The sequence below is a fragment of the Dendropsophus ebraccatus genome, chromosome 2 (genome assembly GCF_027789765.1).
Source record: "Dendropsophus ebraccatus isolate aDenEbr1 chromosome 2, aDenEbr1.pat, whole genome shotgun sequence".
Taxonomy (NCBI): Eukaryota; Metazoa; Chordata; class Amphibia; order Anura; family Hylidae; genus Dendropsophus; species Dendropsophus ebraccatus.
In genome coordinates, this window is record NC_091455.1 from 115,632,034 (window position 1) to 115,655,436 (window position 23,403).

Here is a 23,403-nt window from a genome sequence, read left to right on the forward strand (position 1 = left end):
TTTTCTTAGCATGTTGTGTTGTGCCATTCCTCTTTTCTTGCTCCTAGGAAAATATGAGTAAATTGTTGACAAGAGGAGTGGTGATTGTTGAATGGCAAGTATGGTAATATAATTTCTGAGACTGTCCACAGTGACTAAACAGTGTCCGAGTATGCTGTGATATACTGTACCTTACTCACAAGCAAAAATAGTGACAACCAGTTGTCAAATTTATTAGACCCTTTCTGGATGAATAACAGAGGAACAGCACAATGTAGTAAAAAATGCAATGTAATAAAAAATACAAAGTATTAACTACAAACATATTTTAGGAGAGGTGACAACTTCGGAAAAGTAGCAGTGAAATCTGAGCTACATGTTCTGGAACAGGGGGAGCTGAGCAGTCTGATGCACATATTTATAAGAAAAGAATCAGTATGACTAGCAATTTATTCATTTTAATCTCTGCTCATTCTGGGTCCAGTAGGTGGATTTCCTCAGCGACTGACAGTCTTCCCTATAGGTGTGCATACAAAGCAGTCACTGACTAGGACCGCCTACTAGCTCTGAATAACAAGAGGCTTAAAAGAGTTGTGTCATTAATAATGTATTAGTTTATACCTTTTTTTATGTCAATATGTCACACATTTAAACTGTACGAGAGAAAAAGAATTACCAATCCTCAATATGGCTGCATAGTTTTGATAACCTGCTGTTCTTGGTTACAACTCACTAAGGCTGGGTTCCCACTATGTTTTTGCAATAAGTTTTTTTCATCTGTTTTTTTGCAAAAAAAAAAAATGGATTAAAAAAATGGATGCATTTGTGTGCATCCATTTTATCCGTTTTTCCATTGATTTCCATTGTAAAAAAAAATGGATCAAAACGGATCCATTTTTTTTGACGGACACAAACGTAGCTGACACTACTTTTGTGTCCGTTAAAAAAAACTGATCCGTTTTGATACTTTTTTTTTTTTTACAATGAAAGTCAGTGGAAAAACAGATCAAAACGGATGCACACTAATGCATCAGTTTTTTGCAAAAATGCTGTGTGAACCTAGCCTAAGATGCACCAGGCATGTTCCGTTTAACTGCAATGACCAGGAAGTACTGGCAGCTGTTCTCCACTTAGCCTGAAATCAAAGGGGATTGTGGGAAAATGTGTGCTCCGTTACACGTATTACCAGGGTCATATAGCAAAAACCAGGAAGTGAATCCATTGGGGGAGATATGCCAAGTAAAGGGATGTAATTTTACTAAAAAAAAACAAATAAAAAAAAAAACAGCATATTTGTTCTTTTACATATATGGAATTGGTACACATCTGATTTTTAACAACTTTGCTTTGTGGAAGAAAGAATCTAAATGTGTGAATATACCATCAAGGCAGAAAGAGATTCAGTAGCCTCCAAAGTGTGAGCCACGCTCTACTGCTTGGAAGGTAGGTTCCATGAAGCCCATAAGCTGAAAGCTCCACCAATTTCCAAACCTATAGAACACGGAAACAAATTTGTCATCGTTCAGATTCCTATCGACTAAAGGCCTTTCTACATGGGCCAATTATCGCTAACATGCCTTCCTAGGAACGCCTATTCAGCCATATAAAACTGCCATCGAGCAATTGCGTTCTTTGATTTGATGGTTTGTGCAACCGTACAGTTTATTGTTATTGGCCGCACATCTCTCTGCGTAAACAGATGTACTGCCAATAACAATACATGTTAACGGCGGCAAAATTTTCTGTGCCTACTGAAATCACCAAATGGCACTTGTTTGTGTCCGCACATAGATCCATATTGGGCTGTGTAAATGTATGTTTGTTACATAACAATCTAAATAAAAAATGTGTTAAGATCTATAATCCTCATCTTCAAACCTTGCGCCAGATTTCCACTACCTGACATATCCTACAGCATTTTACAGGAATTTCATTGGTAACATTCCCTGCCCCGAGCGTTTACAGATCTGCTCACTTTAAAGTATGCGTATAAGCTAGAGCCAATTTCTTGGAAAAAACTATTCAACCTCATGACTCAATGTGCTTAGAAAATGGGAGCAAATCAGAGAGCAAAAACACAGACACCAGCACTATATAATATATAAATTATATATATATTTTATATATATATATATATATATATATATATATATATATATTATATATATATATATATATACACACACACACACACACATATACATATACATATACATATATATATATATATATATATATATATATATATATATATATATATATATACACATATATACACACACACACACACACGTAGAATGTCAAATCTGGGAAGTGAACACTTGCCGACGTAACACCACTAATAAGTTTTATTTTCTGCCTTTCTGTGAGGCCAGAGGATTGTTTATAGCTGTTAGCCAATTCAGCAGCAAAGTAGCGCTATCACAGCATCAGACATGCAGAGTCACATATCTTCACTATGAATGAGTAACAGTTACCAAGGGGGAAGAGTGTGTAACAAAATCTACTGTAAGGTGTTAGATTTGCAGCATCATTTGGATAAGACATGGGAGCCTTGGTTTATATTTGCTGAACTCAGATTACAATCCACACAGGAAAAAATGACTTATATTAACTGAAATACTGGATTATCAAACAGACATAGAGAAGTTAAAATAAACCCCAGTTTATACCACTCACTTCTAAATTGAACCAGTGTCGATGCTGGAGCCTCACTGACAAACACATACTACTGTGCATACTACTGTGCAGTGCCAATACTGCCAAGCTGTACCGATACTACTCCAAGGAAGTACCACCAACACAGTGCACAGCCTTTAACAGCAGCACTGACCCCTCAGCATCTCTTCTAATGCCACCACACAATGCACCTAATATCCCTAGCACGGACAAACTAACTCTGCAGTGCAGCAATAACTACTTCTCCACCAGCTACAAACCAGCACCACACTGCAGCAGTATGGACCCCTCAGCCCCTCTTCCAGCAGCAGCATGGACCCCTCAGGCCCTTTTTCTAGCAGCAGCAACACTTTCCTACACTCTCCCCATACCACTTTCCTTATTCCAAGCCCCAAAATCTGTTATAGAAGTGAGGAGCCTATAAGGGGAGGGAATCCTCATGTGTGGAAGGACAGCAATGTTTCCCTGCCAATACATAAACCTGTCTGCCCGGGAGCTGGTGGAGGCAAAGATGGAGGGACAGGAGGTCTTCTTACCTCTGCTGTTACACCTCAGCAGCTACACTGTACTATCCATTCTCCACTGTAGTGAGTAGATGAGGAACTTGTGAGACATTACCGCAGGTCCAGTTTCAATTCTTAAAAAGAAGCTTACAATAGTAATGTAGGGCTGCCATTAGGGCTGGATGATTAATTGGTCCTTAGGGGGGCTGACTATTAAGATATTTTTTTCCAAAAATTGCTAATTAAATTTTCAGAACGGGTAAGAAAAAAAAAAAAAAAAATCACTAAATGCAGAGATCCTGTACAGAGGACAAGGAGACCTCAATCTATTTTACTTTTCCTGCTCAGCAGGAGGAATTAACCTCTGTATCACTTACATGCTGCAGTGCAGAAAGGGTTAAACCACAGTTTTCTCTTCAGTTCCTGTTCTGATGACTTCCTGGTCCCGTCCTGCACATTTTGCTACTTACTTAGCTCAGGTCTATGAGGGTCCCACTTGTGAAAATTGTATCGCAAAAAAATGAAAGGTGAGGGCTGAGGTCTTAGAAGTATACTTTTGGTTAAACTGTGTTCCCTCCATCAAGGGTTTCTTACTGTGTTACCCTTTCAGGCAACCCCTATGTCCGCCATTTTATCCTCTGTCAAGGAAATGGTTAGGAAAGAGAATTAGGAAAGTTCCCTTAACTCTTTGAGGACCAGGCCCAAAATGACCCAGTGGACCGCGCAAATTTTGATCTTTGCGCTTTCGTTTTATCCCTCCTCCCCTTCTAAGAGCTCTAGCACTTTCAGTTTTTTATCTACAAGCCATGTAAGGGCTTATTTGTTACAGGAATAGTTGTACTTTGTAATGACATCTTTCATTTTACCATAACATGCATGATGGAATCCCAAATATATTATTTATGAAGACATAAATAGGTGAAATCGTAAAAAAGAATGCAATATGGTAACGTTTGGGGGGTTCCTGTGTCTACGTAATGCACTATATGGTAAAAGCAACATGATACTATTACTCTATAGGTCAGTCCGAACACAACCATATGCAGGTTACACAGATTCTCTAATGTTATATATATTTTTTTTATAAAATCCTTTTTTTTGGCAATTAGTTATTAATAAAATGGGCCTATTATGACGCTTATAACAGTTTTATTTTTCCACCTACGGGGCTGTATGGGATGTCATTTTTTCCGTCATGATCTCTAGTTTTTATTAATACCATATTTGTGAAGATCGGAAGTTTTGATCACTTTTTATAAAAAAATTTTTAATGTATAATGTAACATAAAATCGGTAATCCGCGCACTTTTCCCCCTCTTTTCGTCTAAGCCGTTCACAGTTCGAAATGACACTTGTTATATTTTAATAGATCGGACAATTACGCACGCTACGGTATATAATATGTTTATTTATTTTTATATGTTTTATTTATATAATGGGAAAGGAGGGTGATTTTAACTTTTATTGGGGGAGGGGTTGTGGGGTAGTGTGTTAGTGATTTTAACTTTTTTTTTTTTTTTTTTTACACACATTTGTACATACAATACTTTGATACATTGATCATTGCTATGCCATAGGAATAGCATTGATCAGTGTTATCGGCGCTCTGCTCATTGAGCCTGCCTGTGCAGGCTCAGTGATCAGAGCGCCGATCGGACCGCACAGAGGCAGGTGAGAGACCTCCGGAGGTCCGTTTTAACGATCGGGACTCCTGCAGTCACACTGCGGGGGTCCCAAAGGGTAAGTGACAGGGGACTCGCCCGTCACTTACACTTAAACGCCGCGGGTGCGCCACGATCATGGCATTTAAGGACCTAATGTCACGCTGCAGCGTGTCATTAACGGTGAGGTGCTGGCTGCTAATTGCAGCCGGCCCCCACCTGCTATGAAGCGCACTCCGCTCCGGAGCACGCTTCATATCTCAGGACGTACCGGTACATCCAGGGTCGTCTGGGCACAGACTTCCAGGACGTACCGGTACGTCCTAGGTCGTCTAGGGGTTAAAGTGTCACTGTCATTTAATTTTTTTTTGCCGAAATCTATAGTACAGGCGATTTTAAGAAACTTTGTAAAGGGGTTTATTAGCTGAAAAATGCATTTTTAATCATGAAAAAGCAGTTTGAAGATCTCCCCCCTGTCTTCATTGTTCTCTGAAGAGAGGGGAGTGAAGGAGGGACATGAGACACCAAAACAGGACAACAAAGAGCTAATTTACAGCTACATATCCGGGCTCTCTCCTCTGAAGTCAGCACTGACCTCTGAATAGCGCTTTAACACAGTTCCCACTGTGTAATCCTTTGTTCTCTGCTGCCAACTAATCTCCCTCCCTCCTCCCCCCCCCCTCCCCATAGAACAGACAGGGCCCGACTGATGTAAACCAGTCGAGATTTCCTGATAATGAGCAGTGAATGAGAGAGAGGAGGCAGGGGGGACCTGGGGAAAGTCTTTTTGAATGCAGAGATTGGCATATTTGCCTAATAAACCCAATTACAAAGAAACGACAGTGACACGACAGTGAAACGACAGTATCTACAGCAGTCTCAGAAAGCAGCCCAGGCTCTTAATGTACAGATCCTACCCCTACTTTAGCTGATTCTGAGGAAGATGAAGCTGTTGGCATAGATGGCTCAAATTCAGGTATGCCCCTGCTCTTGTAGGAGTACAGTGGTGCCTTGGATTACAAGCACAATTCGTTCCAGGACCGTGCTTGTAATCCAAATCCACTCTTAAAACAAAGCAAATTTTCCCATAAGAAATCACAGAAATGCAGACAATTGGTTTCACACACCAAAAATAAATATTTATTATTCTGAATAACATGTAAAACTAATGAAACAAACATTCACAAACAGCAGAATATGTGATATTATAAGTTACTGTACAGTAATGGAGAGGATGGGAAACACATAAGCTGACAGAGACTGCAGGGAGCATGAAGGAATGAGCAGGGCAGATGTGCGCACATACATGCAGCACTCTCTGTCCGGGGAGAGAGGGGTTACGGCTATGAAGAGATTACCTCCACAGTCCTGTCCCCTGATGCAAGTCCCAGCCTGAAGTGTATCTGCTATAATTTGGAAGGTGAGGGAGACTTCCTGGGTCAGAGTACAGTGCTGTAGACCCCGCTATGCAGACCATGCCCCTCCTCCACTCGCGCTCCCACCCAGTACAGGGAGCTCTTAAACCAAAGCGATGCCCTTAAACCAAGTCACAATTTTGAATATGCAAAAAAGGGGTCCGTGGAGCCTCAGTTACGAGTCTCAAAACAGGGAAATAGCCAGATATCCCTCTCTCCAGAGAAGGAAGCCCATTGCCAAGGGGTGCCTCCCAGTGGGGAGAGCACCAAACCACCCTGATACGTAGTCCCTCAGGTCCTCACTCTGTTGCGAGCTTTGGGACCTAAATAGGGAAAAACCAGGGTGGCCCCTGTAAGTCAAAGTCTAACTCTGTGGCGAGTATAACGACATAAGACAAGGGTTACCAAGGCTAGGCATCCATCCACAAACTGCAGTTTCGGGGTATAAAGCTCGCAACAGAGTGAGGACCTGAGGGACTACGTATCAGGGTGGTTTGGTGCTCTCCCCACTAGGAGGCACCCCTTGGCAGTGGGCTTCCTTCTCTGGAGAGAGGGATATCTGGCTATTCCCATGTTTTGAGACTCGTAACTGAGGCTTCACGGACCCCTTTTTTGCATATTTAAATTTTGTATGGGACAATCAATGGAGAATCGTAAATGAGTACTCCATTGGAATTTTTCACTGTTCTCCCTGAGTTCAGTGATTGTTGTGTTTTGTTGGTCTATTTATCATTGCCCCAGTAGCCAGAATCCTGCTCCACACTGACGAGGGGCAAATACCCCGAAACTTCAGTCTGTGGATGGATGCCTAGCCTTGGTAACCCTTGTCTTATGTCGTTATACTCGCCACAGAGTTAGACTTTGACTTACAGGGGCCACTCTGGTGTTTCCCTATTTAGGTCCCAAAGCTCGCAACAGAGTGAGGACCTGAGGGACTACGTATCAGGGTGGTTTGGTACTCTCCCCACTGGGAGGCACCCCTTGGCAATGGGCTTCCTTCTCTGGAGAAAAGGATATCTGGCTATTCCCGTGTTTTGAGACTCGTAACTGAGGCTCCACGGACCCCTTTTTTGTATATTCAAATTTTGTATGGGACAATTAATGGAGACTCGTAAATGAGTACTCCATTGGAATTTTTCGCTGTTCTCCCGGAGTTCGGTGATTGTTGTGTTTTGTTGGTCTACAAGTCACAATTTTGAAAAACTGTGAGCTCTTAAACCAAAACGCTCTTAAACCAAGTTACTCTTAAACCAAGGTACCACTGTACTATGTTGTAGTTTCAAAAAAGTTTATTCCTCTAAAGAAAGATTACTAATTAGTAATTTTAAGAACATTCCGATATCTCTGATGATGAGGACGACGATGATTAAGAAGAATCATGGTGCGTTTACACAGACAGATTTATCTGACAGATCTTTGAAGCCAAAACCAGGAACAGACTATAAACAGGGATCAGGTCATAAAGGAAAGACTGGGATCTATCCTCTTTAAAATCCATACCTGGCTTTGGCTTCCAAAATCTGTCAGATAAATCTTTCTGTGTAAACGGACACTCAGGAAAGCCTTTATGTCCAATAGAAGAGGTGGATCCACTTGTTAAAGAAATTCGATCTGCTATGATATTAGAGAACCCTAAAGAGCCTAAATCTATTCAGGATGTTATGTTTAGGGGTCTGGACGATAAAAATAAAAATATTTTTCCAGCCCACAAGATTGTGTTGGCTCTTATTAAAAAAGAATGGATTGGGCCCAACAAGAAACATTTTATTCCTAGAGCTGTTAAAAGAAAATATTCTTTTGATGAAACAGAGAACCCGGCCTGGAGTAGACCACCAAAGATTGATGTGTCCATCTCTAAAGTGCTCAAGAAAGGTGCTCTGCCTTTTGAGGAATTATTCATACTAAAACAAGTCCTAAAGTTTTATGTTCTTCCCAAAAGCACAGTGATATAAAGGACGTTAGAGCTAGGGAGGATTTCTCCGAATTTAGGATCCAGCCTTACTTTATTTTAATATGTCTATCTTAGAGAGGAAACAAATTCTGGGGGTTCTCCTGGACTCCTCACATCAGAAACCTTACCTGCCAGAGGAGAAGATCCAAAAAATTGAACACACAGTATTATTCATAAACCCATTGATGACCAGGGTAGGTCTCTCATGGGTGTTTTTACGGCAGAAATTCCAGTAGTGCCTTGGGCCCAGATTCACTCCAGACCATTACAGATGGAATTGCTAAAATCCTGGGATGGATCTACTAAGGGATTGCTAAAAGGATCTTAATCTCCCACCTTATACTAGACAGTCTTAACTGGTGGTTGGTAAAAGAGGATTTGTCCAGAGGCCTTAGTTGGGTAACTTCCTCCCCTAATGTTGTTACTACTGATAACAGCCCTTGGGTGTCGGAGGCCCATTGGGTAAACTTATTTTCCAGGGTTCCTGGGACTTAGACTTTCGAGATAAGTCTTTAAAACAGCAGTCAATTCTCGATAGCTTGGAGGCCCCTCAAGCAGTTAATGATAGCATCCTTGAATCAGATATAAAGATTATGTCAGACAATTCCACCACTGTAACCCTTATAAATAGGCATGGCACAACATAAAGTGATTTACTTCTTAATTCGTGTTACAAAATTTTTCTATTCATCTTCGCAGCCTTTCACCTAAAGGTTAAACACAAAAATCTTTAAGATGATCTCTGGGGAGAGCCAGAGGCTGATCTTTTTGCAACTAAACCGTCAGGTGAGGCATTTTCTCTCCCTCTCCCCAGCGGATCAGGCCCTAGCGATTGATGCCTTGGCACACAATTGAACTTGAAGGTTGATGTATGTGTTCTCTCCACAAGCCTTGATTCCTAAGGTAATCAGGCAGGAGAAGGCAACTGTAATACTGATAGCTCCCTTCTGGTCCAGGAGATCTTGGTTTTCCTGCCTGAGGGAGATGTCTCTAGCCTATACATGGGTCCTTTCACTCCAAAAAGACCTCCTCTCTCAGGGTCCGATCTATCATCCACAAGTAAAGCAATTACATCTGATGGCCAAGAATGATATTGAAACAAAAAGGACTATAAAAATATAGGGATATCTACTGTAGAGAAAAGTAAAAAGTAACGTCAAAAATTTATTTACGAATTTGGAAGATATTCTTTGACTTACTAGGCAAACAGGCTATTTTAATAAACCCAACATAACACAATTTTTACTTTTTTTTTTACACAGTTAGGATGGGAGACCGGTAACCTTAAAAAGGTCCGCACTGGGTGCCCTCTATATCCATCAGTTGGCCTTGCACCCTTGGATTTTGAGTTTTTTTAGGGCCATATCTAGAATTTCTCCTATTTCCCCTAATCTGGTACATTTCTGGGATTTGGACCTAGTACTAAATAGTCTCAAAAAAAGCTCTTTTAAGCCTCTTTCAGATCCCTGAACCTTCCACTAAGATCCTCTCTGACAAGATTGTGTTCAAACCAGACCCTATGTTTCCTTCAAAAGTTTCCTCCGACTTTTACAGGTCGCAAGAGAGATTGTACTGCCCTACTTTTGTGACTTCCATACATAAGAGCAGCGGTCTTGCAAAGGCTTTTAGGAAGTCTAGAAGTCTATTCATCTATTTTACTAGTCCTAAAAATGGGCAACAATGGGAAAACAAAAAGCACCCTGGCTAGAAGGATTGCTCTCTGTTATACCTCTGTTGGTCAGTTGCCACCTTCGAATGTACGTGGCCATTGGACCAGAGCTATCAGAAGAAATAAGGGATGCTCCCCTTGAACAGATCTGCAGGGCAGCCATTTGGTTTTCCCCACATACTTTCTTCCACCACTATAGATTAAACTTGTCTGACTCTGCAGGAGTTTCCTTTGGGCGCAAGGTGTTGTAAGCGGTGGTCCCACCCTGAAATCTAAAAGTTACTGATCGCACTGGGTCTCATTGTTGAATGCATGGCAGTCCCGGAGAAACTTCAGACTTTCACTTCATAGACTGAAATGAAGCATAAGAGTCGAACTTGAATGATAAAAGATTTCATGGACAACCAGGAAGAAACAGGCACTGCAGTGCACATGTCAAAAATTACTACAAATGACCGTAACCACTGCTCAATCTATGACCTTCCATAACATATTGCAGCTTTATACCAAAACAACTTTTTGGGACTTTTTTTTATGAGAAGCATTACACATTTACCTATTTTTGGAGAAGTTGTTAGAAGCTGCAGTCTCTACTTCTGCTGCAATGCATTTTGATTCAACTATGTCCAAAGTACAGAAACCAAATTAACCAAAGGAAATACACACTTGCTATTAAACACAAACACTTTTTGGCAGCTCATGTTCAACATTTTTTTTTTAATTCATTTTGTTTTTACCTTTCAGACATTTAATAACAATAAGCAGATCAATAATACTCACTTTCTCCACCAGGACATAGGTTGTTCAAGCTCTTTTCCCGTACGGCCCATAGCAGCAATGAAAGCAAATGGCCAAGCCAAGAGCATCATGAATGCAGCAAAAAACAGACGGATGGGGAAAAGAGTCAATGTCATGAAGGCGATCTGAAAGACATAAATTGAATACATGTTTATTCCTGTGCACTTACACAGATTGTTGCTTAAAACAAGCAAAAAAAAACTCTATATCTTGTATTACGCTCAACCGCATTAATTAAGGGGCTTTACTGGGCCACTGAACTAAAGAGCTATCCCCAGGACAACTTTCCAGTCACTGATCAAGGGGGTGTCCACCAGCAGCATCTACACCAATCCGCTAATCTGATTTTAAACTACACAGTGAAGAGAGTTTGTCTTTGTTTATTGTGTAGCGGTGGATATGTGCAACTACAGCTCTGGTCCCAGTCAAGTGAACAGGAGCTGCAGTAACTCATCACCACCACTACACAGTGAAAGGAGACAAACTCCGTTCACTGTGTAGTGTGGTGTCGGACAGCTGATCACATCGATGATCAGTGATTGATAAGCTATCCTGTCGAAGTACCTTTTGCCTAGAAAACCCCCTTTAAGTGATGGAGTTGAGCTGCAAAGCCAGATATAGTGACCAGAGTGGTCCTCTCTCTAGAAGTAGACAGCCGCATTTATTGTCTTCATACCATACAGCCCCTTTAAGGCTTTTTAAAGTCTACTCAGAAACTCCCAAGATATGGAGGCTGCAGCTGAACAACAGATGATGCAATGCCATCATAACATCACATTCTGTCTAATTAAAATCATTTTAAAGAGATGGAATACAATATGGCAGTGAGGCCCAACAGGAAAGTTTAGCCTTGCTTCACTGCCATTCTGTTTTTATTGGCTACCAATATATTCCTGTGTGATTTATCAGAGGTATAGCAAAATGGTCTACTTTCCCAATATACTCGGAACACAATGGAACCTTGTGTTGTTGGACATCCTTTGTATATTTTTACAATAGCTAAAGGCAATTCCACAATACTCAAATTAATAGGTCACAATTCCACAGTAAAAAAGGTAAAAATTTTAAGCGAATGCACCACTAGTAAAATGGTTTTTTTTTTTTGCTTTTTTTTTTTACATTAATAGAGATGCCGGTGCTGCAGTCATGTTTTTTGAACCACCACCTGGTTCCTGCGCATGGCGCCGGTCTATTACCGGGGACCAGCCAGGCATGAAGCACTAGAGACTGGCCTGCCAGCCCCCTGAGGGACTATTTCCTCTCTCATGCAGCTCCAATGATTCTAATGGAGCCATTTTACATAGGGGAGGGCAGATCATCACACTAGGAGGTGGCCGGGCTCCAGTGCTTCATACCAGTTTGGTGCTTGGTAATAGACTGGCACCGTGAGCAGGAACCAGGCAGCTGTTGAAAAAGAAGAAGAAAAAAAATAAATAGACCATGTGCTGGTCTATTCATGTAAAAAAATAAAATAAAAAAGCAATGTTCTAGTGGTACATTCTCTGTATAGCTAAATGCTCTAAGTACTACAGCATTATGTCTCATCACTAGGGTTTCTGCTTATTCAGCAGTGAAAAGGCTGCAGCAAACAAAAGGTAATATACCTCTAAATTAAATAATCAACTTAAAGTGGTAGTTCACAAAAAAAAAAATTCTAAATCAACTGGTGTCAGAAAATGCCAGAGATTTTTCATTTACTTCTATTAAAAAATCTTAAGTCTTCCAGGCAGCTGTATGTCCTGCAGGAAGTGGTATATTATTTTCATTCTTACACAGTGCTCTCTGCTGCCACCTCTGTCTCGGTCAGGAACTGTCTAGAGCAGTAGCATATCCCCATAAAAAAACCTCTCCTGCTCTCCACACTAGAAAGAATATCACTTTCCACAGGACACACAGCAGCTGATTAGACATTCTGAGTAGGGATGGTCCGAGCAGAGTTCGGTTCGGGTTCTTACGAACTCAAACTCTCGGCAATGACTCCCACTGTCTGCCCTCTCCGTGGAGAGGGTGGATACAGCGGGAGGACCGCATGGAAAACTGGGATACAGCCATAGCCATAGGCTGTATCCCAGTTTTCCAGGCGGTCCTCCCGCTGTATCCACCCGCTGCATGGAGCAGGCAGACAGCGGGAATCTGATGCAGAGCGTTCGGGTTCATACGAACCCGAACCTCGGCAGTTTCGGACCATCCCTAATTCTGAATTGCTATGAAAACTCCTTGAGGAACTCTACCTAGAATGGGTTGAAACTTCTATAACACTAGAAAACACTGTTATAGAAACAGCCACATGTCTTTTGGAGCAACATCCATGATGCTGTAGTGCTACAGTTGTCAACTACAACTATGGCCCCATGTGGCTCACTTATGCCCGATGCCTGATAGATGTGTTGTTGCACAATGAAGCAGTTAACGTTGGACCCCATAACCTACACATAAAAATTTTTAAAATAGGCTTTGCTATATAATATTTGACGAAAAAAAAGTTGCTCATTTTTGCAACTTTTTTAAAGTTTATATCCCTCACGCCTGTCCCTAGAATAGTTCTACTGGTACGTACATTTTTAATGCTATGTCTAATTCAACTAATGCAACTTAAAAATGCCGCAAAAAAAAAAAAAGTTCAAAGCCACTCCACCACACTTACATATTCACTTTGGATCATTCTGCCTACAAAAGCCAGAGCTGCACTCACAATTCTGCTTTAGAATCTTCTTCCAAGTTTTTTTTAGAATAAAACTTTACTTGTAGGTTCCAGAGAAACAGTACAACTTTTCTGCCCATTCTTCTCACAGTGTTTCCCCATCTTGACTTATTTTTGTAACGAGTTTATAATGTAAATAAAATTGTCGTAAATGGGAAGATACACCATTTAATGGGGGAAATAGCACAGCCACTTGCCCGTGCACCAGTGGCAGAGAAAAAAAAAAGCTATCTAAAGGCAAAAGAGCTTAATATAGACCATTTCCCATTTGGAATCATTTTGATAAACTTTCCCAAAGTGCTCAGTAGAATACACCAGTCTTTACCAGATGATCTGCACATAACTACACTTGTAGTACTTATCTTAAGTGAACCTATACTAATACTTTTAAAAACTTTATACGACAGTTTCCACAATAGCTCATGTCAACTGCTGTAAAGAGAGGACACAGACTTTAATTGCTTTCAGTGCTTCTAATTTACATTAGACGGAGACTGAGATGGATGTCTAAACAGGAGCAATGGTCATGCGTCAAGTTTAAAGGATAAATTGCAAAAGCCCACTGCCTCTGTAAACCACTGAGACGCTCTGTCAGCGGATGTTTTCCCAGACGAGGACCCTCACTCCCACACATCCCCCATGTGATGTTCTAGCAGGGCATACAAATATATGGATAAAAAAGTTTTACCAAGTAATATACAGTACCAACAGTCTGTTCATAGTGTTGCAAAGCATCGGTAAATCCACACTTTCTTTTGTAATAGTCAGGTACTAAGAGTATATTTGTCAAACTATTGTACTGTATCATTTCCTCTCTTATTTGGATGTGTTGCAGAGTTTATGAGATATAGTGTACATAAGCTGGTTGGGTGCACTAAGCGCATTCCCAGATCCACAAGTGCACCAGTCTGCCCACCCGCCAGCCTCTGGAGCTACATCTGCTCATGAATATTCACTTCACTCCACTGGGATCCCATGTGTGGGATCAGAGAAAGGGAAAAAATTAACCTCCTACAATTGTAGATATAAAATTTCTTTCATGAGGATAGTTGTTCGTAGCAAAGTTGGGAGAAGGCAGTTTTAGGCATTCATACAATAAGCCAGATATCCTCTATGCATTAACCCTTTAAGGACAGAGCAAATTTCGATTTTTGCGTTTTCGGTTTTTCCTCCTTGTGCATAAAAGGCCATAGCACTTGCATTTTTCCACCTAGAGACCCACATGAGCCCTTATTTTTTGCGTCACTAATTGTACTTTGCAATGACAGGCTGAATTTTTCCATAAAGTACACTGCGAAACCAGAAAAAAATTTAAAGTGTGGTGAAATTGAAAAAAAAAACGCATTTTGTTTATTTGGGGGAAATGTGTTTTTACGCCATTCGCCCTGGGGTAAAACTGACTTGTTATATATGTTCCTCAAGTCGTTACGATTAAAACGATATGTAACATGTATAACTTATATTGTATCTGATGGCCTGTAAAAAATTTAAACCATTGTCAACAAATATACAACACTTAAAATCGCTCCATTCCCAGGCTTATAGCGCTTTTATCCTTTGGTCTATGGGGCTGTGCGAGGTGTCATTTTTTGCGCCATGATGTGTTCTTTCTATCGGTACCTTGATTGCGCATATACGACTTTTTGATCGCTTTTTATTACAATTTTTCTGGATTTGATGCGACCAAAAATGCGCAATTTTGCACTTTGGGATTTTTTTGCGCTGACGCCATTTACCGTGCGAGATCAGGAATGTGATTAATTAATAGTTTGGGCGATTACGCACGCGGCGATAGCAAACATGTTTGTTTATGTATTTATTTATTTACTTTTATTTATAACCTGGGAAAAGGGGGGTGATTCAGACTTTTATTAGGGGAGGGGGCTTTTTACTATTAACAACACTTTTTTTTTTACTTTTACACTTATACTAGAAGCCCCCCTGGGGGACTTCTAGTATATACACTGTGATCTCTCATTGAGATCTCTGCAGCATAGATATGCTGCAGAGTTCCATGAGATAGGCACTCGTTTACTTCCGGCTGCTGCAGCCGGAAGTAAACGAGTGCCGAGCCGGGGACGGCGCCATCTTGGAGCGGTCCCCGGCCGGCTTCATTTGCGGAGATCGCTCCTCCGGGATAACATCCCGGAGGAGCGATCTCCCCACTAGACACCAGGGATGACGCTGCGTCCGGTAATCGGATGCAGCTGTCAACTTTGACAGCTGCATCCGATTACTGTATTAGCGGGCACGGCGATCGGACCGTGCCCGCTAATACCTACGGTCCCGGGCTACACGCGGCACCCGGGACCGGCGCGGTTCAGAGCGGGGCCGCCGCGCGGCCCCGCTCTGAACTCCCTTACCGGCATCAGGGCGTAAATTTACGCCCGATGTCGTTAAGGGGTTAATGTACACATCTGTATGCAGAAAGGTGGCATACCTTACAGATTATAAGCCCTCGCGGGCAGGGTCCTCTTCCCCCATGTACCAGTCTGCCATTTGCCTTCATGTAATGTTTTTTTGATCTTGTATTGTTTCTGTTTGTTACCCATATTGCTTGTATAGCGCTCTGGAATTAAGAGCGCTTTATAAATAAATAAATAAATAATAGTAATGATAAGTCCTACAAAGTGCTAGACAGTGTAGAGCAGGCTGGTTTTCCATAAGAAGCATCCCTTTCTCATAACTGACAATTGTTTAGTATATTACAAACACCCAAAAACACACACTGGAAAGGCAATATTAATACAAATGTGCAGCTCCAATGGTGCAGTACTGCAACCCAAACACATGCAGTTTCTAGGTAGGTAGTACAGCACACTCAGTATGTGCTATAATTATTAAAAACAAAAAATACACAACAACAACAACAACACACACACACACACACACACACACACACAACCGACTTGAAACTTCACAAAATATAGAGAGGGAAAAAAAGTAACACATTTTGGCTTTAATCACAATAACTGCACTGTGTAAGAGCACCCTAAGGGGAATTGTGTTTTGTAAAATATAGCAAGTACTGAATCAGATGTTTACTGTACTGTATAACTAAGAACTGCGTGCATTTTTTTGATGCAGAACTGCACTGTGTAAGAGCACCCTAAGGTCATGTTCCCATATGTATGCAAACGTTTATATAAACCACAGCTCCTAGTGTTTTCCAATAGCAATGCAGTGTTGCCCATAGTCATGACAACATCCTGTGTGGTCCACTAGGGAACAGGATGAGGCATGGTTTTAGATGCATGCACTTGCTAACATTGCAGAGGAAGCATCCTGTACCGGACAAGTTGCCTGCACAGGCGCAATAAATTAAAATAGGACCTCAAGGAACTCAACAAGTGTAAGGCATTTCCTTGACAATGGTGTGAGCTGGGTCTCTGTATGCTAAACTGTGAGGTGATATACTACCTAGCTCTTGAAGATAAAGTGAATAGGTGTCTTAAAGTGCCAGCAGCTTGGAACATAAAATTGCAGGGAACACTACTTAAAATACACTGAAAGCAAAGATATCCAAATGGTTATACAAGACTTTGAGAAGTATCAGATTATGATGGACAGAAAACTAGCTCAGAGCATCTTCAAAAACGCAGGTCTTGGGGACTGTTCACAATAAGCAAGAAGTAGTATCAAAAGTGGTCCAAGAAAGGACAACCAATGAATCAGCAGGCACATAGTTATGGGCACCTAAGGTTTTTTGGTGCGCGTGAGGCTAGCCTATCTGATTCAATCCGACAAAGGAGCTATGTCGCACAAACACAAAAAGATAGCCTTCACTAGCTATGATAGATAGGTGACAGAATACTCAAGTGTTTGCTGCATAGGGAGCTGCTTAAGTGCAAACCAGTCAGAATGCCTATGCTGGACATTGTCTACAACAGGCAGAAGAGCCTCCAAACTGGACTAAGGGCCCTACTACACGGGACGATTATAGTGCGAAAAATCGTTATATAATTCAAATTTAAACGATAATCTTTCTGTGTAAATCGTTCATGTGTCTCTGGCTCCCTGACGTCCCGCTCAGCCAATCAGTGGCTGCGGTGGGAAAGCACATTCTTTGTCTGTTTTTCCATTGACATACATTTAAATAAAGAAAAAGAAAATAAAAAATAAAAAGGGATCAAAACGGATCCCACATTTTTGTGTACATTAAAAGTAACCATTTAAAACATCCATTAAATAAATTGCAAAAGTGTTATTTGTTTTATGTAGTTTCTATGTTACACAGGAGTTTCTGTTGCTTTGCTCCGGGTTACTATTTCTTTTATTTTGGGCTTTGTTCCTGCTCCTTATACGGGATACTTCAGTCTGGGGTCATACATTTCGACATCTACATTGCTTCCTGACCTGGTGGATCTTATACATAGCATTCTTTCATCATGGGGTGACATTGAACCCACGTGAAATTGCTCCTCCTGTATGACCGCCAATGTTCAAGGCTAACTGTATCCTTGTAATGTTTGTCTTATAAAATGGAAATCTTGTAATAAATAAACAGTTTATTAAAAAAAAAAAAAATTGCAAAAATGCCGTGGTCCAAGAGTCACCTGTTTCAGCAACGTATGTCAATGACAGCGTAATGTACAGTTCAACATTCTGCACTGCTTGATGTATTGCAAAAGAGAGAGCCCATAGATTATGCTTTCAGGCTGCGTTTTCCCCCTGCGATACACGGTAGTTATTCACTATGGCTCTGCATGCTCAAAGTGGATTTACAATCCGCTGCGAGAACGTAGCCAAATCCTAGTTAACTAATCATCTGCCGGGTCTTTAAACAAGCTCATACAGCATTCCGCTCAGCCAAATTAGTGTGCTGCCCCGTCATAACGCACTGATTGGCTGAGTGGGAAGCCGGGGAGCAGAGACTCATGTGAACGCAGCCTCAAATGAAGCCTTTAGTCTTTACCATGGGTGTCAAACTCAGGCCCTCTAGCTGTTGCAAAACTACAATTCCCATCAATTGATGGGAGATGATGGGAACTGTAGTTTTGCAACAGCTAGAGGGCCTGAGTTTGACACCTGTGGTTACTGTACTTTCTTGTTCATATCCTCCCCCCTCAGACACACACACACACACACACACACACACACACACCTCTTCCCCATTTGAATTCTGACTATAACATTTATATTTAAAAAAATAAATAAATAAATCACCCACCCAATAAATGATTAGTACTAGGAAAATATGGATATGCATAATGAGACTGGCAGTTAAGATAACGAAAACATGCTTATAATGAACTATGGCAGGCATGTCCAAACTTTTTTCGAAGAGTGCCAAATTTGATGAAGTGAACATGTGCGAGGGCCGACCATTTTACATGCTACATGCTTTATAACACAGGCAGATAATAGCAAGCTGTGAAATAGTCGCACATCAGATAATGGAATTATAGCACAGTGAAAGGCAGTCAGGGGTTAATGAAGGGTATGACAGCTTGCTACCACAGATTCCTATATGCTCCCTTTATGTATCGTGAGTGTATAGCCCTGCTTTTCTTTGCCTACAGTAGCCAACTCCTCTTCAGGGACTACCACTACCTATGTATGGCTGCAGAAATGTTTTGTTCGAGGACCCTGCTGGTCTAACCCTTCTGGAAGAGTAGGGTGGCGTTGGAACTTTTAATATATATTTATATAAGTTATATATAACTAAGCTGAGGTCATCAGCCTCCTTGACCTCTGATGAGTTGTAAGAATCTCCAGCCCTAGAACTCACGACGTGCGAGATCTCCAGCTGGCCGGATCACCGTCAGTACTCAGTACTGAAATCTCGGAAAGCCGAAATCTTGTGATGTCCGAGATGTCAGTATTCAGTACTCTAGTGCACTAAAAAGGAAAGACGAAATCTCGGACATCGCAAGATTTCGGCTTTCCTTTTCCGTGCACTAGAGTGGCGTGGCGACGAGAGCGGCAGCGGCAAAGCCGCAAGGTATCTGCTGCTGCTGGATACCTGGGGGGCCGTAAAAGTTCGGAACGTGGGCCGCAAATGGCCCGCGGGCCGGACTTTGGACATGCCTGAACTATGGTGATGCCTGATAGCAGAGAATTACAGCAGGCATTACTGTGCTTCATATAATGTAATAACCCCAAGTCAGCATTACAACATATGTGCTGCAGCGGGGACATATCTCCCTTTTTCATTTGGAATCTACATATGACTACGCATACCCGAGGGTTCTGCGGCTGAGAGTCTCCTGCAGCGGCCAAGTATACATTATACCATTAGGGTGCTGATCGGAGTGCACATGTGCAAGAGCCCTACACCAACGTGGAAGTCCAGAACAATGCTAGCATACCTCGATGTGTACCATGTTTTAAGTATCCTAGAGGTTTGAAAAAGAGAGCCCAGCGCTCTCGAAACGCGTTACCTGTGGATATACACCAATAAAATTTGCTTCTATACTTATGGTCTGCGCGGGGACATATCTCCCTTTTTCATTTGGATGCAGCATATATAACACCTACAGACATAACTCTGGTTCAAATAGCGTTATCAATCTGTAGTTTCCCCATAATAGCACAAAGCTGTAAGAAACAGAATGATAAAAGATTTAAAAAATAAAGCAAACACTTTCTCATTTAAATTCCAGTAACAGTGCCACTCTTGTCCTCAGTTTTGCAGCTAAGTTCCATTGAAGTGAATTGCAATACTTCACACAAAACACCCAACCTGGAGACGGACATGGACCTGGTTTTGGAGGAAAGTGGTAGTGATTTCCTAATCCTGGATAAGCCTTTAAAAGGAAACTAATCAGCAGGTTTGTGCAAACAAACCTGCTGATATGCCTCTGCAGCTCGTACCTCATCTTTCTGGTGCGGGTCCTTTTTTAATTTTTTTCTAGGTCCCCCTGTTTTGGAAAAGTCAAACCCAAAACAAATATGCAAATATGCTAGTTGTGAGCACTGGGGGCAATCCTTTAAACCGCAGAGCACTCCCCTCGGCCCACACGCTGGGCCATTACGGAGACTGCTGCTGTCCCTGTGCACATGCATCGAAAGACCAACCTGATAATCCATAGGTAGGCGTCACCAAAGGAGGCATCAGATGGGCAGAGGACCCCCCCACATGCCCCTAATTAGCTTTTTTGCATAATTGCTGTGAATTATGGTGCGTTTACACAGACAGATTTATTTGACAGATTCTTGAAGCCAAGGCCAGGAATGGATCTGAATAGAGGCGAAATCTCAGTATTTCCTTTATGACCTGTTCCCTGTTTATAGTCTGTTCCTGCTTTTGGCTTCAGAAATCTGTCAGATAAATCTGTCTGTGTAAACGCACCATTAAAAGGGTAAATTAAAAGGGTAAAGGGTACTCAATAAGGGTAAAACCTAGGGGGGATTGCAAACATTTGTGCATGGTCGTGCGCCACTTTTTGTGACCTATTCCCGGCAGTCTGTACAGTATGGTGGATACATTCCCCCAATATAGCTACGTTTCTATCCTTTCAGAGACGCCTCACTGTCCAATCTCCTGTGCCATCCCAGTAACCTACTAAAGCTTTTCTGAAGTGGGCACGGACTTCATCTGTTCTACAACTTTGCTACACTTTGACATTCAAGTATTCGTAACTTGTTTTTCCAGTCATTAGGCCTCCAGGCAATTTGCTGCTAGAAAACACAATTTATTCACTACTGGTTTCTACCAGGGCCAATCGACAACCTCAACCTCTAAGAGTGCATATCCTTTCACGTTCTGAGAGCATGTGATCCTGCAATAAGCAGCCGTATAATGCAATGTTTTATTAAAGGGCTTGTCTCATCAAGACGACCCTTATACTGGCATGTCCTAAAAGCATGACAGCTGGAAGCTGACTGGTTGCTATGGCAACATTTCCTAGTTTTGTTTATTCATTGTGATAAATGAGGCCCTTGACATGAAACAAAGCCTAGAAGCCATTAATGGGTTCATCAATGGTCAGACTATCTCCGAAATGCTAATACTATAGAAAGCAATATGCTTAGGAAAAGCAGGAAAGCCATGAGAGGGAAAACACACACACACATTCATAGTGCTTTCATTCCAAGGCATTCTACTACATCGTAGTTCTGCTTTATAGGAAAGACACTGCATGCTGTAAATATTGGAAAAAGGGATCATTTTATGTACATTTCCAAAACCCCTGTCATTCAAAGAGAGCAATTCCAACTATTGTCAATGAAATACCAAAAGCATGTACAAGTAGGTGCTCCTATCAGCATCAACTCTATTAGGTACTTCGCCTTCAGGACTAAAAAAGGATTACCAATTAAAAAATTTAAAGTAAGCTCAAAACCCATACTAAAGCGTATCCTGCATCTGCACAATAACTGATGTGAATAAACCCCAAGGAATTACAGTGAATAATTTAAGAGGTAATGTGCATGAAAGGCTGTTACTGAATATGTAGCATTGAGCCAGATGCGAAGTTCCCGCTCGGGCAAGGTGCTGGGTTTATACTAGTTAGCAAAGCAAAGTTTAATGCAAGACTACTAAGCATAGAAAATGCAACACAGTGCATATAAACTACACAGGTTAAAGAAAACAACACTGTGGGATAAAAGCTGCAAACTGATAACAAGCAGCGCTCAATACCAACAGCATGAAAGGAAAAGAACATATGTGGACCACACCGTGGTAAAGCCAGCTGGGCCATTCATGTGTCTGGTCATTTTATTGTAAGCGTCAATAATGGGCACCCAGTAAACCGAGAGTAAATCAATAACCTTTCATTCATGATGGCCATAAGGTACTCGCTTTACTGGAAAGCTTAACAGACATATTTCCCAGGTAATTCCAATGGAAAACAGCATCTTTATGTTTAATGCACAAGCATATGCAAATACTTCAGATGTCCACAAAATTAGGTTATATGGTCTAATAGCATACATTAAATCCATTGTGCACTCCTCAATACTATTCATTAACTGTACATGATTAAAAGGGTTAAAAAAAAAAAAAAAAAGGGATCCACAATTACGGATAAACTTACGGAACATGTGAATTTATCCTCTTTATATGCTATTCTTTTCAAAGACCAGATCCTATAGAGGTTTGTGACAGCTGAATGTTGGTTTAATATAAGCACAAAGCCACCCTGACTCTCTGAGCAGATCAAACAAAAGCTTTATGTGCTTGGATACAGTTCAATAGAGATAATCAAGCTTTCCCTAAAAAAATACGCACATTGCAGGAAGCTGCTGCCTGTCCATATCCTGCTGGACAAAAGAAATGGCTTAGATTCAGCACCAGAACTTAGAAGACTTTTCCTTATGCTAGAAACAAGGACTTGAGAATGGCTTGGGGAAGGGAATCTGTCAACTGTAATTCACCTTCCAAACTGCTTACACTGTAGAATTGGAGTCATGTGACATGCTCTCATGGACTACCCAGTTCTGCCTTTCTGGCATAACACAGTACTCCCTCAAGTAATACTATTCAAACGTAACCATATATCAAGGCAAGTTGACACGGGCAGACCTGTGCCTATGAGCTAAAGAAGCCTTTATGTGGGATCAACTGTAGTGCAGGCAGTGCCACAATAACAATGACTAGCTTGGAATGGGAGTCTGAGGGCACGTCTACAGTCACTACAAATTACAGTGATGCTTTAAAGGGGGTACTTTGGCACTCCAAGAAATCCAGCCAAAATGAAAATTCGGCTGAAGGCAGGTGGTTGCAGGAACATAATAAAGAATGTATACTTACCCGTACCCCCACAGCTCTGGATCACCAGCACCCTGGCCGCCGCTGGGCTCCAGTTTCTCCTGTCTTCACGGTTTATCATGACCCAGGGAAAAAGTACCCGATCAACCAATCAGTGACTGCAGCGGTTCGGGACATGGCAGAAGTGGGAGCTGCAGGAGCCCAATGGGGGTCCAGAAGCAGTGATGCAGCGTTGCAGGTCACATATTTTTTTATGTTCCCGCACCACCCAGCCTTCAGCAGTTTTTATTTTGTCCACACTTCATTTTTTAATCTAAAGCTGCACAGCAAGCTGTAATGTCTGGACTGTGTATTGTGACATAACTATCACAGATCGCTTTAACTTTTTA

The 23,403-nt window shown here is 41.5% G+C and overlaps 1 protein-coding gene across 1 annotated transcript in view; it reads right to left on the reverse strand.

Annotated features, from left to right (window-relative positions):
* Positions 1 to 23,403, reverse strand: part of LPCAT1 (lysophosphatidylcholine acyltransferase 1) — a 101,560-nt gene that overhangs the window by 43,743 nt on the left and 34,414 nt on the right. Inside the window, exon 2 of the mRNA XM_069958145.1 lies at positions 10,638 to 10,780. Within this exon, the coding sequence (XP_069814246.1) occupies positions 10,638 to 10,780 (143 nt within the window). The remainder of the gene's footprint in view (positions 1 to 10,637; positions 10,781 to 23,403) is intronic.